The sequence below is a fragment of the Fonsecaea multimorphosa genome, assembly GCF_000836435.1.
Source record: "Fonsecaea multimorphosa CBS 102226 unplaced genomic scaffold supercont1.10, whole genome shotgun sequence".
Taxonomy (NCBI): domain Eukaryota; kingdom Fungi; phylum Ascomycota; class Eurotiomycetes; order Chaetothyriales; family Herpotrichiellaceae; genus Fonsecaea; species Fonsecaea multimorphosa.
This window is the reverse complement of record NW_015971644.1, coordinates 2,315-18,247: the sequence shown is the minus strand read 5'-3', so window position 1 is coordinate 18,247 and position 15,933 is coordinate 2,315. Positions and strand designations below refer to the sequence as shown.

At 51.5% G+C, this 15,933-nt stretch overlaps 3 protein-coding genes across 3 annotated transcripts; 1 reads left to right on the top strand and 2 right to left on the bottom strand.

The window, feature by feature from the left end:
• Window positions 1–93: 93 nt before the first annotated feature.
• Z520_05578 (uncharacterized protein) lies at window positions 94–10,028 on the bottom strand (the record flags this gene model as incomplete). The annotated part of the gene is made up of 4 exons (XM_016776081.1): window positions 94–969; window positions 1,017–7,542; window positions 7,600–9,630; window positions 9,685–10,028. The coding sequence occupies 4 exons, from the start codon at window positions 10,026–10,028 to the stop codon at window positions 94–96; spliced, it is 9,777 nt and encodes a 3,258-aa protein (XP_016632400.1).
• A 1,592-nt stretch (window positions 10,029–11,620) lies between these two features.
• On the top strand, window positions 11,621–12,100 carry Z520_05577 (uncharacterized protein; the record flags this gene model as incomplete). Its single annotated transcript, XM_016776080.1, has 3 exons — window positions 11,621–11,639; window positions 11,703–11,925; window positions 12,034–12,100. The coding sequence occupies 3 exons, from the start codon at window positions 11,621–11,623 to the stop codon at window positions 12,098–12,100; spliced, it is 309 nt and encodes a 102-aa protein (XP_016632399.1).
• Window positions 12,101–12,418: 318 nt separating this feature from the next.
• Z520_05576 (uncharacterized protein) lies at window positions 12,419–14,286 on the bottom strand (the record flags this gene model as incomplete). Its single annotated transcript, XM_016776079.1, has 3 exons — window positions 12,419–13,372; window positions 13,475–13,727; window positions 13,793–14,286. The coding sequence occupies 3 exons, from the start codon at window positions 14,284–14,286 to the stop codon at window positions 12,419–12,421; spliced, it is 1,701 nt and encodes a 566-aa protein (XP_016632398.1).
• Between the last annotated feature and the right edge of the window lie 1,647 nt (window positions 14,287–15,933).

The following is a 15,933-nucleotide window of genomic DNA, read 5'->3' as shown; positions in this document are numbered from 1 at the left end:
AATCCTTCATATTCGGCCTGACGGATGGATGCCGTTCGAACAAGCAATAAAACCTTTCTGCCCACATCCCTTGTCTCGTGACCGATTGGTTGTTCATTCACCGAACATCAGTTCTGAACCTCCATCCTCAGCTTCTTCCCTATTACCGCCTTCAATATCCTCGGCGGTGATCTCCTCTTCTCTTGAGTCCATCTCCTCCGCTTGTCGCAGCTCTTCTTCCGTCAGCTTCTGGCGCTCGTCCAACTCCTCATCCTCCAAATCGGATGCATTGTCCTGTTCCTCATCGAGTGCGGCAACCGGGCTTCCCGAGGTGTCTTCGGCCGTGGCATGTGTGACTTTGGTCCTCGCCACGTCGTCTGCGACGGTCCGGAAGAAGGGATGATCCTGCGTCAACAGTTTGCGCGCACAAATGTATCCCATAGGCGTGTAAGTAAAGTCCTGACCTCGGCTTCTGGTACCAAGCCACGCGTGCAGGAAGATCAGCATTTTTGTAGCTTCTCTCTTTGCCGCCTGTGCCTGCTTGGCCTCTGCCGTGTCCTTCTCAGTCTGCTGTTGCTGACCCGCAAGTGGCTGACTGTCATCGGAGCTCCCTGTGTCATCAATCCGCAGCTCTTCTATTTCCGAGATCGACCTATTGTGAGACCGCATCAGTCGACTATCTTCTAATCCCAAGAATGCCTGGATTTGCTCGAGCTCTTCGAACGGGAAATAAAGACGACCGGCAAAGATGCCAATCTGGATCTTCAGCCACGACGGTGCCGACCAGTCCAGTGGGAGCGGTGGCACGGCATAGTAATTCAAGTCGTTGAATTGAAGCATCTTCTGCGTGACGGGCGCCGCGTAAGTCAGCAGATGTACCATCTTCTTCGGGGCACTTTGGCATAGATCAGTTAAGATTTCTGCCTCCTCGGGGCTAACTAGGATGGCGACCTCCGTAGCCATGCTCCAGAGAACATATTGGACAGGACGCTGCGGTCGAAATTAGTAAATTACAGCGAAACACAGAATGCACTTACCAAAAAGTCATCGTTAGGTCTGCCAGAAGGCACTATGACCGCACGTCGGAATTCCGCAGAGACAAGCAGTTGTGGGGTGGATGGGAGACTTGCAGGATACTTCAGACTTGTCTCGGTGCGAGCCATGTACGAGAACGCTCTTTCGCAGACCTTGTGATCGGGCCTTAAAGTTCCGGTCAGAACAAAATGTCTGATCTCTTCAGCGAGTCCAGAAAAGGTCTGAGGGTGGAAATATAACGGGTTTTGTCTTTCGCGAACCGTCTCGACTTCCACGGCGACCTCGCGCTCCTGCTCCACCTCCTGCAACGCTGAGGCGTGAACCGCATTCCCAGTATCCTGAAAAGCCTTCCGTCGTCGTTCGAGCTGCTTGATGTGCTTGGCAAGGCTGTCGTCGAACTTTTCATCCCGAACACGTCTTCTTGACTTCCCCAAACGTGGCTCGTAGAGAGCTTGCAAAGAATGTTGTTCGTAGCTTCGAAGAGCATTCAAATAAGCAAGACGCTCAGCTGGATTTGTCAAAAATAGGGGGTTATCACGCTCCGCCTGAGTTCGCCGGCAGTAGTTGACGCCTTGAGCATAATAGAGTGGTTGGAGGTTTTCAAGACCCTGACAAGTCTGTTCAAGAAGCCAGCACACCACGTCACGAGAGGTGAGATGCCAGTGTTCTCCCCTGCCGCGGAAATCCAGAATCGATTGGTGGACCTCGGGCGGTGCGAAAAATGTGACAGACTGGGTAGTTGCCAATTGCCTGAGACGCATGACGGCTTGAACGGTGTGGTCCTTGGTTTGGCCGAGACTGAGTGTCACTGCGCCACGAGCATGGGGCGGGAACTTCATGTCGGTGCCTCGAGTGTGAGATTCATCCAGGTACACCAGACAGCCGCTCAAGTCATCGGCGAAAGGTGATGCCAGGAAGGGAATCTTCCGCCCGCTTCGATACAAGACAGTGGCTTTGTTATCGTCGTCAAAGAACACGGCAGCTGTTGCCTCTATGTCAATGTCAAGCCATATCTTTGCCAGGGTTGCATTGGTCATCTCCAGGATTATCGCACCAGAGTCGATCAAAATCCGGATTTTCTTGTGGCTAAGTTTGCGTAGAAGGTCGGGCTCCGTTAGTCTTCGGTAGACCGCGCGTCCCTGAGAGGGATCTCTCCAACCTGCAAGGCTGTATGCCAGATTCCGGTCTTGTAACAGATAAGTCAACACCTCGGCATTAGTGTGCGCCAGTCCCTTCAAATCGTCCTGTTTGATGGTAAGCGGCAAACACAAGCGGTTGTCGTTGGTGCCACTGAAGCCTGTGGTGAGGCTGGTTCCGCTGCCAGCCAAAGGAAGGTCCCATCCACTGGCTTGTAGCTTGACCTTGAACTGCTTTGCGTGCTTCGGAAACACGAAGTTGTTAAGGAAGTGGTCGATTGCTCTGATATTGTGGCGGACACCACACCAAATCTCGTTCAGCTGGAGGCTATCTTCTAGGTTTATGGACGTCCAATCCCGAAGGCGATCGGAGAGTCCGGTCGAGTTTTGGGTCCACTGCTCATATTCTCGCGCTGGATCGTCCGATTTGAGGATCTCCTCAAGGCTCTGTTTCAGTTGCTCCGGCGATAGTCCTTGATAGTAGAACGAGAGACAAGTGAAGAGTAACGATACATCAATGTGGCCCCATTCCGCAAGATGTGACGGGATGCCCTTCGCCAGGTATGGCACCGCCACGGGGTCTCGAAGGGGGTGGAGACCATACTGGACGTTCCATCGCCTACTCAGCGTGAGAATGAGTATCCGATGAACCAGGAGCCCTCGCAGAAGATATATGATATAACCATCGGCCTGGCTGCTACTGTGAATGCCTGAAATGCAGCCCATCACATTCTTATGAGGTTTTGCCTCGGTGATGAACTCCTTGATAGCCTTTATATCGGACACAGAGAAGTTCTCCACGTTCAGCAGTGACGTCCGTCCGCTGCAGATATCCGTCGCTATCCGCTGTATCAGAACGGTTTGAACGTCAGTGCGGAGAAAGTAGACGAACGGGAATCCCCCGGTTGCGCGACGAACGACTTGAATGCTAGATGCATGGGTCCGCTCCAGAGCATACAGGTGTGATTCCGCCATTTTGAGAACAGCCTCTATGCTCTCCCAGCGATAGTTGCCGCCATCCACGGTAATCTGAGGACCCGACGGATAGATAAGTTGCGTCTTGACTGCCATTGTAAAATCACTTTCATCGAACACGTCTCGGCTTTTTCTAGTAAGCCACTTCTGTACATTGATCATTTGGGTGGCTTCCACGGTTTTCTCATCTAGCAGTCGCTGTTGGCCGGAGAGCATGAAGGACATGATATGCTCTGGGAGTGCTATAATCACTCCGGATTTCTTCAGAATAGTTCTGTGAATTTCCCAATACGCCTGAATATTTTCAGGACTCGACGGAGTGCGACGGCTGAACGGCACGTACCGTAGTTCTCTCCCCAAGAGCCCACCCAGTCGTAATTGTAATAGTTGAGCAGTCTGCAATAGCAAGGCTTTGGGAACGACAACTCTGCACAGTGACTGGCCATTTGCTAAGACGGACGCCACAAGAGGAATAATTGTGGACGTCTTACCTTGGCCCATGTTCAGCTGCAGGACAGAATTTGATCCAGATGCCGGCGATATGGTTGCCAATGCGACCTCTACCTGGATGGGTCGGATGAGAATGTTTGTGTCAATCTCCAGAAGCACCCAGTCGGGATACTCATTTGGATCCCAATTTGTATGACCCGGGTTTTTCAGTTCGTCCTGCAGAAGTTGGACCTTGTTGCGACGAGATGCATCTTGTATGCGAAGAAAACGCTGCAACCGAGTGATGGCAACACCGAAGTCGACGACTGCAGCCCGCATTGATACCGTCAGCGGTACGGAACTTGTGCTGCGTAGAGTCTCTAGGACGGAGACATAAGTTGTCAATGGCCAAAGTCCAACTGCTTGTAGCCATAGCGCACCTGGCTCGTCTTTCTGGAAAGCCTGCATCAACATGGCGAACTGCGAACTCACAGAGTTTTCTGCATCAGCAATGAATCGATCCAACTGCCTCATGTCACAACTTGGCATTACTTCAACAGGTCGTGCTCGGTAGCCCTCAAGGGCTGATATCGAATCGAGAAGACCACGAAGGTATTCCTGCCTAACAAAGGATCTCGAAGTAGGCATTTGATGAACGATCTGCCTCAATTGATGGATGTCCGGATCGGTATGACTGACGGCTGATCTCGCGCCATAAGAGGCTGGATTCTGTGCTAGTACTTGCTGAAAGGGCATCCTCGGCCCCTGCTTTTTCAACAAATGCGAGCATATCAGGGGGAATTCACGCGGTAAAGATGGTGATGGGCAGTTCTTGAACAGGCTCTCTCCTCTTGCGAGAAGGGGCGAGCGATGTTTATCCAAGATATCCTGAACTTGCTGTATATGCTCTTCAAATTCATGGTTCCGAAACATAGCGTTCCATTCCACCGTAATTAATGCCGAAGCCGTGGTCAAGTCCAATGTATCGGTACTGAATCCCGCAAAGGTTGGCTGAGGACATGGCCACTGGTCGCATATGAATTCTGCGAGAGCATCCAGCTGTTTCACTACTCTAGCTTCGTGTTGTCTGCGTGTAGCGTCCACGGCTTTCCTCTCTTTCTGAGTGTGAGATCGCTCCTGTGCCGCTGAGAACGGTCGGGAGCAGGGGCCAAGCAATTGTCTCAAATAGTCAATTTTTGGACGGAATCCTGGACGGAATTGTGTGTACAAAGGCCATGACGGCAGATCAACACTCTTGAGATCACCAAGGATTGCGAAGGCCATGAGGGTCTGAACAGCCCTCATGTTGATTTCTTCTCTGAAAGACACCAATGCCGTCTGGAACATGAGTTTGTACTTCGTTTCAGGGCGGCCTTCCATACGGTAAAAGTTGACCAGCTGGCCCCATGAGGAGGCCAGATCAACATCAAGCCAGTCCGTCAACCGCACCGGTTCAAATTTAACAGAATCGTCGCCGTAACCACCGATAGACGGCCAGTTCTGAAACATCAACGACAAAAGTGTTGGAGAGGGTATCTTTGCGGGCCATGTATAAATCAAGCGAGCAGCCTGGAAAACATGCTCTTGGCTTTGTCGGTAGTTGTGATACCCACGCGGATCGTAGGACAGGTCTGACGCACGTTCAGAACTGGCCGCCGCTGTATGAGATGGTTGATAGAGACCTTGACGAGCTTGACTTCTTTGGAAAAGATGAGAATTGGATTCTTCTGTGCTCAGGTTATCCATTGCTCTTGACAAGTCCTGGCTATCAGGGGTAACATCGATATCCAGGTCAAATTTAGAAAGCAGTGCGGATTTCTTGTTGATCTCGGCGACAAGTAGAAGATATTGATCATGCTGTATCCCATAGGTGAGATTTTCATTCCACAACACCTGTTCCAAAACCCGGAGGTCTGGAGGGTAGAATTGGCGCACAGGGGCCAACCCCGCAATGGCATCAAGGATCATTCTATTGGCACTACTGAGTACTCCATACGGTTGAGAACTGCCAGATTGCAGAACATGGCACGCCTCCTCGGTTCCCGTCTTTCCTGTCAATGGGTCTGGTAGACAGAAGGAGGTGTACGCGTGCAAAAGTGCTTTTGTGTAAAACAGTCGAGGTTCCGACGCACAGGTCACCCTTCCCAGTACCTCATCCAAGAAGTAACGGGCATATACACGATCACTGCTTCGGATCTCAACATTGACATGGATCCCCCTCCGCTGCGCTGTGAGAGGCCCCAGCGGCACGATGACACTTCTGCGCCTTGGGTTTTCCACATCGCGGAGGACGATTTTCGATGTAAGTCCATACCACGTTCCTGCGTCCTGATTCGGGTCGATCTCTGCCCGGAATTGCTGACATTCTAGGAAACCGTTGGGATTCACAAAGAAACTGAGCTCGAAGCGGCGAAGTTCGACCGTGATGGCACCCCGCAATGGCTGGAACACTGTGATATGTCGCGGGTCCTCGAATCCCTTGAACATGTTCGCAAAGTGATTAACAAGATTACTGCCTGGGTCAAGCAATATAGAGCCTCTGCGCTTGGCCATCAAGGTACGGAGATCGATAATCCAGTTTGAGGGCATGCATCTCCATATCCGTGGCTCCTTTCTGACCTCGATCACATTTTCTTCCAAGTTAAGCCAATGGACACAATTCTCAATCAGTGATGCGGGGATATCAGAGAAAGCGTCCGTCGTGAAGATGGAGTCGGGTATGTATTCTAGTAGTGTACCTTTTGTCCATGCACGGACAACGAGGACACCCCGCCGGAATCCAAGGTGAACCTCGTGGCCGTCAACATCATAAGCGACTTTGTAAGTCATCCCAGGGAAAGCAGACGGCGAGACAACCAGTTTCTGATGCTGGAATAGTCGAGCCATTCCCGCGGAATGGCGAATCTCGTGCGGAAGCTCCTTTTCGATGGCCCTGCCATTCAGCAGTATCGTTCCCGCCACAAGGTGGAACTGAACGACTTGGGGTTCCAAGTGTCGATTGCCTGACAGCTTCAAGCATGCCCACTTCCCGTCAGAATCCTCTACAAAACTGAACGATGTCAATCGGCTGGACACAGCTTCACCGCTCATCACAGATGCTTGCACTCCGGCGATGACCAATGAGTGGGGAAACTTCTCGAGCGACTGTTCCAGACAGCTCTGAAGGCGAAAAACCATTTTGATGTCGCGAATCAATATGCTGCGAAGTACTGGTCGAAGTTTCTCTGGCTCCACGGGTTGATTCTCGTGCAACGCAATGGAGGCTTCCAGGAAGGCGGTCAGTGCTGATGAAGAAATAGGTGGCGTGTCAGTGTTTTGCATGCATTCCACATCTATCATGCGGGATGTTGGAAAGCTTGTCTGGCTACCCTGCGGCCCTCGAGAGAACATGGTGAAGGTCCTTCTGCATAACAAAGCAGCCCAAAGAATGAAGACAGGAATTCGACTGGAAGCGATGTCGTTGGTGTTGTCTTTGAACTCCTGGCGGAGCATTCTGATCCACTGGATAGTGATGTTCCTGCCTGCTTCGAGCAGTTCTGAAGCCTTTTCGCAGATATGTTTGTCTCCAAGAGAAAGGAGTTTGAGGATCAAGCTGATCAAGGTTTCCATGCAGAAATTTTCTCTCGGATTTGAACTGATGCTCAGCAAGCGCCGTTCGATCTGGCTTAAGAGAGCTCTGCAAAAGCTGGCATCGCGGAAGACAACGTTTGCAACATGGAACGTGTCTCCTTGCGAAGAACCGGTTCGGCATATCAGCGCCTGAGCCAACATCATAACTGGCTCAGAGCTGAAGTTGAGATTCGACGAGCCTAGCTCAACGAGGATCGCCTGCCATAAACGGCGACTACCACATATCAGTCCTTGGAAAGCCAGAAATTCTGGAACTCCAAGAGTCTGCGGGCACCGAGGGAGGGCAGCGAGAATTTCATTAGATGTGATATTGGCATCAGCATTCAGGTATTTTGCAATAGCTCCGGGCTGTGGAATGCTTGCACCTCTGGCAGACCCGTTGCCTCGAGTGTCAGGTAAGATCGTGTCAGGAAACGCGATTCTGGCAAACGGACTTTGCCGAGGGAGAGCAATCATGCAGTGATGGCTGAACGTCACTCGAGGTAAATGTTCGGAAAGCCACACTTTGCGTGTGCGGTCGTAATATTCAAAGCTCAGACCATTGTTGACGGCAACTCTTGCACATGGAATAGGGAAGTGAGCGAATCGATAGTGGGTTTGCAAGAACGATTTGGTTCGGGAGGCCAGAGTAAGTCCTTGCTTGCTAGGGTGTGACCGCCGTCCCTTGTAAAACTCTGAGTAATAACCTTCCACCATCGTGAGTGGTTCGCTCTTTGTTTCTTCCACATTTGTCAAAGCCAGTCTGGCAACAATAGACCATGTGGCCTCGCGGTAAGCAGCGAAGGCAGTTGGGCATAGCAGTTCGAAAAGTACAGCTCTTCCCTCGCCGCGGTTTGGAGGCATTGCCTTTTCGATCCTCTCGATGCGAATCTTTTCGGCAGTCCTCGTCAAAATGCATTTCTTACACTTGTTCTCATCATGCTCTGGGATCAGGAGGTCGCCAACAAATGTAAATTGGCAAACCGCGGTAGAAATCTCTCTTAGCAGTTGCTGATGTCTTGCGTCTTTCTCTGCCCATTCTGTTTCCTTGTTCTGCTTTCGCGTTTCCTCTGTCCGCTCTATGCTTCGATTCAGTCGGTGCATTTCAGAATCTGGTGGCAGATTGTCGTAGAAGCGATCAGCAAAACAGCCCGAGACAGGGGGGTCTAATATGGTCCGGGAGGAGACGGTATCTGAGTCGCTCGAATGACGCTGAGCAAGGTAGGTCTGAATTTGCTGGAGCCGACACAGATCGGAGTACGAGGAAAGCCGCAAACAGTCAAGAATTTGTGGGGTGAAGACTGGGTTGGACTTTGAGAACTCGGGCATGAAGCGACATAACAAGTTGTCCATCAGAACCCATAACCACATTGTCGTCAGGATCATACGGCTTCGATCTTCCGTGCCGACTTCAAATGAATCGATCGATTTGCCGAGATAACTTTCGACCTGTTTTGCAAGCTGTATGCTTATGTCTGCCCACGTCTTATGACTGGCCTGGATGATTGGCCCATTTTGCGTCAAAATCTGTGCTTCTATCTCTGCGAGATCCGAGTACTTTCTGAGGAAATGCAGCAAGGTGGGCGGCATAGTATAGGCACCTCCAGCTGAGGACCGGAGTGGTGGGAGCTGACGTAGTTGCTCAAGATAAGGAGCGCTATTTGTCAAACTGAGCTTCATGTGCTCCGGTCTGGCCTGCCTCGTCTTAAGTTGGGTGACCCAACGCTTAATCTTGGTCTTGTGATCGTCCCAGACAATTTGGAGTTGGTTCTTTGCAAGGGTTGTCACCTTGATAAAGAAAGGACGAAGATTATCCAAAAGGGTGTTGTATGCTTCTGAGATTCTGGTGTCTGAAGTTGGCGCAAGAACCCCATCTTTTTCCAATTTTGCGATCCTTCGACCAAGCTTTCTGAGCAGGAGATGGCTGACTTCCGGAGTTTGAGAGCCAACCGCCTGATTCAGCAGTTGGGCATGGAGTACACACATCAGGGCTTTGTATAGGGCGTTTGACACAGGCTGGCATGTCACTTGCTCCAGAAGACGCAAGATGCCAACGCGCAGGAGCAGCCAGAAGGGCGATCTTCTCCAGGGCATGCCCGACTCTTTCCGACGAACTTCGTCTCGGACGCGTTTTCGAATGGGAGAGGTATGAGCCAGCTTGCCGATTCCCTCCAGTAACGTGGTCAACATCCCCGTAACCAAAGCAGGATCGTTTGTATCCCGTGTCTCGAGGGCTGGAGAGTTAGCTTTGTAAATGATCGCCCCAAACTTATGAACTCTTTCCAAGCTCGCTTTCTGCAGGAATTCGGCAAGGTTTTGCTGGAAGCTTTCGTCGCCAAAGACATTGTCTGGAATAGCTGCCGCGGAGGTGGGAAAGTCCCATTGCAAGGCGCTTAGGGATTGGAGGACCTTTTCCGACTTTGCAGAGACCTCGAAGGCTTCAAAGACGACATGGCCTTTCAAGACACTGGAGATCTGATTAGAATTATAATTGAAGTTGCATTGATGAGGTTGAGCTTACCTGGTACCATGTCTTATCAACAATCCTGCGTTCTGCTCGCTAACATGGATGATAAGAATTTCTCCGGCCTTCAGTCTGCGGAATGCTCGTTGGAGTTGCAGGGTGTCAAGGTATACGGAGGCGTGGATGCTGAGACAGTGATCCAGGGAACTCTGGAGGAGGCCCAGCTCTTGTCCGTATTTGCCTTTGGTGGCTGCTTCCAGTTCTGTGCAGGCATCCTGGATGCGCAGCAAGAGATCCCGATTGATCTCATCAAGATTGTTGTCGATTTTGTCAGGTAGATCAGGTGGAAGGATTACGTGGTTGAGGACTGCGCGGAGCAATTTGGCATTAGGGTTCGCCATGGTCGATGAGCTCAGGTAGATATGAGCGGGATGGCTTGGGGAGGGAGAGTCGAGGGCGATATCAAGTAGATGAACCGCATGTGGTTGATCGATATTGGGCAAGTTCAACCAGCCTCAAGAGGCTCATTGAGGCTGGTCTTTGACGTTGTTGTCTACCAGTAGAGTGGTTTTCGATGGTGGAAGATTGAAATCTGGGTAGAGAGGCTGTCTCTCAGTTTTGAAAGTTGAAGGGAGAGCATGAGGGTGGGTGAGGCAGAAACCACACGCGACAAGGAAACCGCCTCTCCAGTTCACATCCGAACCCTGAGCTTCGCGACGAAGTAAATTTCTGTGAAGTCAAGACATCGCTATAACTTCCATGCGAGAGGAGTGTTCTTACTCTGGTAGTGGGAGTCACCATCACCACAAACATTGATACGCTCTGTAGCGGCATCACAGCCAAGGCGCATCATCTGGATACCTAAATGTAAGTAGCCGCACAGGCAGCGGCGATGACGGCCTCTCAATGAATTTCAAACCGAACCACATTGCACCTGGACTGCATTGGGAGACTGCACGTTCTCAGACCTGCCTTCCTTCGCCTTTCTCTTCCATGCTTTGTGTCTATTTTCTTCATTCGCTCTTACCAATTCGAGGTATATGGGCTCGACGAAGGAGAGATCCATGGCTTGCAGACTTCCGACATTCTCAAAATCCGTCCAGTGAGACTCTCGTCGAAAACAACAAGGGCCGTCTCAGGACCCGTGTCATCGTGGACTTTTGATCTGGCCGGTCAGATTCGCGTTGGCCCCTCTAACAACGTCCAAAGTTCGACGTCCGCCGAGCTTCGAGGCCTTATCCTTCGCGGAGCAGTACTCAGAAGCGAGATATTCTCGCCATCGTACTGCCGTTGTAAGGTTGACTGCCGCTCTTTGACGAGTACCTAGAACACTGCAGGGCGACGAGATCACATCTTGAGAGCTTGGAGCTGGAGGGTTGAAGCGGGACTCATGGATGATTCCAGAGCTATGTCAGCGCGGTCGACGGCTCAAGCGAGAATATTTTCGGGCGAGCATGTCTCGAGCGAGTACGATCGCATATGACCGAGTTGAAATGAGAACCTTGGATGCATTTTCGAGGTTGGAAGCGAGTTCTTGCATTGTTTCACACCGCGGCCGCAACCAAAGGCCGACAAATGGCGCATCATATTAACTCCGACTCCATGGTGAGGGTAATCGCGCGCCGTCTAGACCAACAACCCGCAGTGTGGTCAGATGAAGTTCAGCCTCCGGTGAGTCTTCGGTGCCGGTGAGCTCGAGCAAGCTGTTCTTACCTGCCTAGGTACCTAGGTAACCAAATGAGTTAGTGAGGCCCGGGCGGGACGAGGTGAGGGGAAAGTGCGGGGCCACGGGCTTGCACGGGCTACAGGCTTCGGTTTCGGGGGAATCGACGACCCGTGGGATACAGCCGATCGAGGCCCGGGCATGATACCGAGCACCTGCGATTTTCGAACCCATCTGCAGAGTACATATATGAATCTTGAGTAGAACGACCCCTACGCGGAGCACCACTACAGCCCAGGAAACCACTACGACCCAAGACCCGTTGGAACTATGCCTGTCTACCACGTCGGTAAGACCCTCTCGTCACTACTTACACCTTCCCCTGGACAACATGCGGGCTGACCGAGCGCAGTCCTGTTCAAACTCAAGCCCGGGGTAACGCCCGCTCAGATTTCAAGCTGGGGCGCCCAGGCAAAAGCGATGGTTGGCCAAATCCCAGGCCTGAGAAAGCTCGAAGTGAACACGCCTTTGCCTATCACAGCGCACAGGAGCCAAGGGTTCAACTGTGGTCTTGTCGCCATACTGGACAAGGCAGAAGATGTGAAGGTCTACGCCGAGCACCCTGCTCACTTGGGGTAGGTTGGCATCGCGCATCCTTTCCACCGAGCTTTGAGAACCTCTTTAGGAACCTTTTCAATTTGACCCATTACCACGGTTGCGCTCATACTGACTCGCGAATATAGGGTGCACAAGCTGAGGGAGGAGCTTTGTGATGATACATTGGCGTATGACCTCGAATTCGAAGAATGAGTGCTGGAGACAGGTGCGGAAGGGCTCGTGGTTTTCGCACCAGGCCCTTCGATACAGCACTACATCTGCTAGGTTACGGGGACTATCATTAGTCTTCATTGCCCCAGGTAACGCAGTTCTGCCGTTATTCCAATAGAAGTTGGTCAAAATTTTTGTCTATTCATCACGAGAGCACACAACTGCGCGTGTCTTCTTGCTCGTGTCTTCTCATTGGAAGTAGTGTTCATCCGTCGCGGTAGGATTTCTCGCGTTACAATGGCGGCCTGATGCACAGACCGAACCGTGATCAGATCATAAACTTTTGTTCGTACAAATCTCTCAGCCACTCGCCGTGGATAAAATGGACCCTCGCCTGTCATCTTTCTTCGCTCGCTTCAGCCCAATCATCTGCAACATTTCAGTCCAAAATCCAATGGGAGGCGCGATGAAAGTGGCTTCATATGCATCGACAATTGGTCGTTCCCAGACAAGGTCGGCGCCTGCTGCGGACACGATCTTTGTGCGCTTGAGGAGTTTCCATCCCACGTAAAGTACAGGGGCCACAATGACCATTGTATAGTAGGAGAAGAAAGTGCCGACATCCCAAGGGGTGAAACTGGAGTATCCGTAAAAGATAACAATAACGGTCATCCAAACCAGACCAATCCACCCGCAGTACGGTTGGAACCAACCAGTATAAGGAAAGGTGTTGCGGTCGACGCCTTGAACCTGGCAGGCGCGGTAGAAGCACAGGTATGTCACGCACATGACGATATAATCGATAATGCCGCCGGCCGTGATCAAGTTGATCAGCCATGTCAAGACCTGCGACGAGCCACTGGACACCTGTAAAAAGGACAGGAGGGGGAACAGCATGACCACACAGAAGGACCAGATAGGCACCCCGTTTCGGGTGCACTTGGTGAGAACCTTCGGAGCCCGACCCTCAAGAGCAAGGCCGTAGAGACTGCGAGTTGCACAGTAGGTGTAGGTGTTTCCGGCCGAGAAAATACTGGTGACGAGCAAGGCGTTGGTGATGTGAGGCAAAACTTCGACCTTCAAATTCTTCATCGCAATCACATATGGCGACGCAGCAGCGGTACCACCGCCAGATCGAGTGCCACCAACGATGGCGACGAGGGTTGGGTCGTTGTAGGGGATCACCACACCAACGCAGAGAGACCCAAGGATGAAGAATATGCCGAATCGCCAATAGATGGTCTTGAAGGCCTTCTTGATGTAAATTCGAGGTCGCTTGGCTTCAGCGGCCACCATAGCCAAGTACTCCGGTCCCTATAGGACAAGATCCCATGTTAGTGACCTTGCTACACAGTAGGGACATGGGTTCTGCCGTGCGGATGTGGCTCCACAGTAGCAGAACATCGAGGAACTTACCACAACGCAGAAAGAAGCGCTCCAGAGGCAGGCCAGGAAGCCCTCAAACCTTCCCAACGCGCCGGTAGAGTGGTACTCTGCCATCGGCCCAGGGTTATCCCAGTAGCGGAAGCCGTAGGCATCGTGTCGAGGGTTTCCCCCCACCATTGTGATAAAAGTGAACATGAACAACATGAAGATCAGGATTACTTTGCCTCCCGAGAGCCAAAATTCTGCCTCTCCGTAGGCCCTGACAGCGAGGACGTTGATGAGACTGAAATCATAGATTAGTACCTTGCCGCAGAGAATAGGGCCCCCAAAGGAAGGTGCAATCCTTACGCATAAAGCACAATGCAGGCCGCGCAGACGGCAGCGGTGGGGATATCGTCTCTCCAGAAGGACAAGACGAGGTTGAGAGCGGTGATTTCGAAAGGAATCAGGAGGGCCTCATAGAGAAAGAAATTCCAGCCTGCCATGAATCCGAAAGCGTCATCAACCCACTTTCCAGCCATACGAATAAAACCCCCGGAGACGGGTTGTAAGCAAGTCATCTCGGCCATGCAATTGTTGACGAGGCCGAGCATGACGGAGTATATCGTGTACGCAAGAAATAAGCTGAGAGGTCCGCCTTTTGCGAGCCCGCCGCCAATACTGACGAAGAGCGCTGTACCAATCGAACCTCCGATAGCGATCAACTGGATCTGCCGGTTATTCAGGCGACGTTGTAGCTTGTCGGCATTGTCTGACACTTCGCCCGGGAGAACGTCGACATATGCCTGTTTCTGTCCAGGAGCGGCATCGGCGTCGACATACTTGATCTCCTTGTCCTCCATGTTTGTGGAAAAATTCGGAGTGTGCTGGGGGTTTAGGCAAGACGAGGGAGCTGGACCAGCAGTGGCAGGAGAAGAAGGGTCCGCAACGACAGAGGACAACCCGGTCCTGTATTATATGGAGGCAAATCTAAAACCTCGAAGGGATTTTGTCACAGGATAACGAGCCCCCGCACCTCACGCGACCATTTTCACAAGAATTTTGCCGATAATGGGCCAGCGTAACCAAAGGATGAATGGACTTTGCGTCGCAAAAATCTGCCATCTCTGGTGGAGCTTTCCGGGTACAACGGCGAACCTCACAGATGTGACGAGCCGGGGTGGCAAGCTTCAGTATGCGCCTAGAAAATGTCAAAGAGGAGTAGGGCTGGCCAGCATCATCCTTACAGGAACGGAGCCCTGGAGCCAACCCTAACTTCGATCGCGCCTCGTGCAGATCTCAACATGGGGTTGACTACGGGAGTCGGATCGGCCTCCGCCGTCGCAGCAAAGAGCAATAACAGGTGGTCCTGAAAGCTTTTCCTGCAAAATGAGAGGCGGCTGCCGTTGGCTAGAGATTGCGAGCGGTAGATGATTCGGCGAGGCCATGTTCTGAGGGTCCATCGATCCGGGGCTGGGGTTCCAGGAACTTGAGGATTGACGAATTACTTAGTACCTAGCGAGCTAGGTACCTAGTTATTGCCGTTGGCAAGGTCGAGTATCCCACAAAAATGATGGCGAGCGGAGAAAGTCAGTTCTCTTCGGAGGTCTTGGCAATGTTGCCGTGGAGTCGGATCGGGAAAAGATTTACGTAATCACCAATCAGAGCCGATTGCGACGTGGGATCTGCCAAGAACACACATTCTGGGCGTTGAGCCGATACGTCAACGTCAACTACAAGGACCACACGCTTGAAGAGCCCCAACCCCACGAGCAAAGACTGGCGACTGGACGATGCCATGATGACCGGGTCCCTTCTTGCGAGTTGGACTCTGTGATCTGGCATTGAAACTTTCTGCCCTCTCCTCCCCCAGAACTACTCTAATCCTTTTCTGACTTATTCTGGTTGGACAGGGTTTTCGCCTCGCAGGGCAGCATTTTCGGGTTCAATCGACTCAAACGGAAATTGTTAAGTCCCCCCACCAGGTTTTGCACCAACCTAGTTTTGCACCACTTAATTGATCGCGATCGCCACAGAATAAGTCTCAATTAATTAACCAACTAGATCGTTTATATAAAACTGTAACATAAATACCGCCTATGGGTTACTACTAGTGTCATTCCTAGCGTTTGCAGCCTACCTAGGCCTACGCGTGGTTATCGTCGCCGCCGCCGTTTATTCCAATGCCTCTTTAGCTAGTTATATACTCTCGATACTAGTAAAGGTCTCGTTCACGTTAATAGCCTTGCTCTTTTACTTCTTGGCCTTTGCCTAGTCTAGGCGCGTCTATAGCCTAGCAATTTGTTTATCCTTCTACCTAGTATCCCACTGTAAACGCTCAAGAATCTAGCCTATCTTTTTAAGCTAATTACGTATAGGACGAGATAGCGATTCGCGCTAGGTTACCTTAGCTATTAAATCGCTATATATCTTCCGATTAATTAGCGTATTATAGACATCGCTGTCGAGCGCTTTTCGCTTACGTAAAGGCGGCGTTTATAGTGTAAACT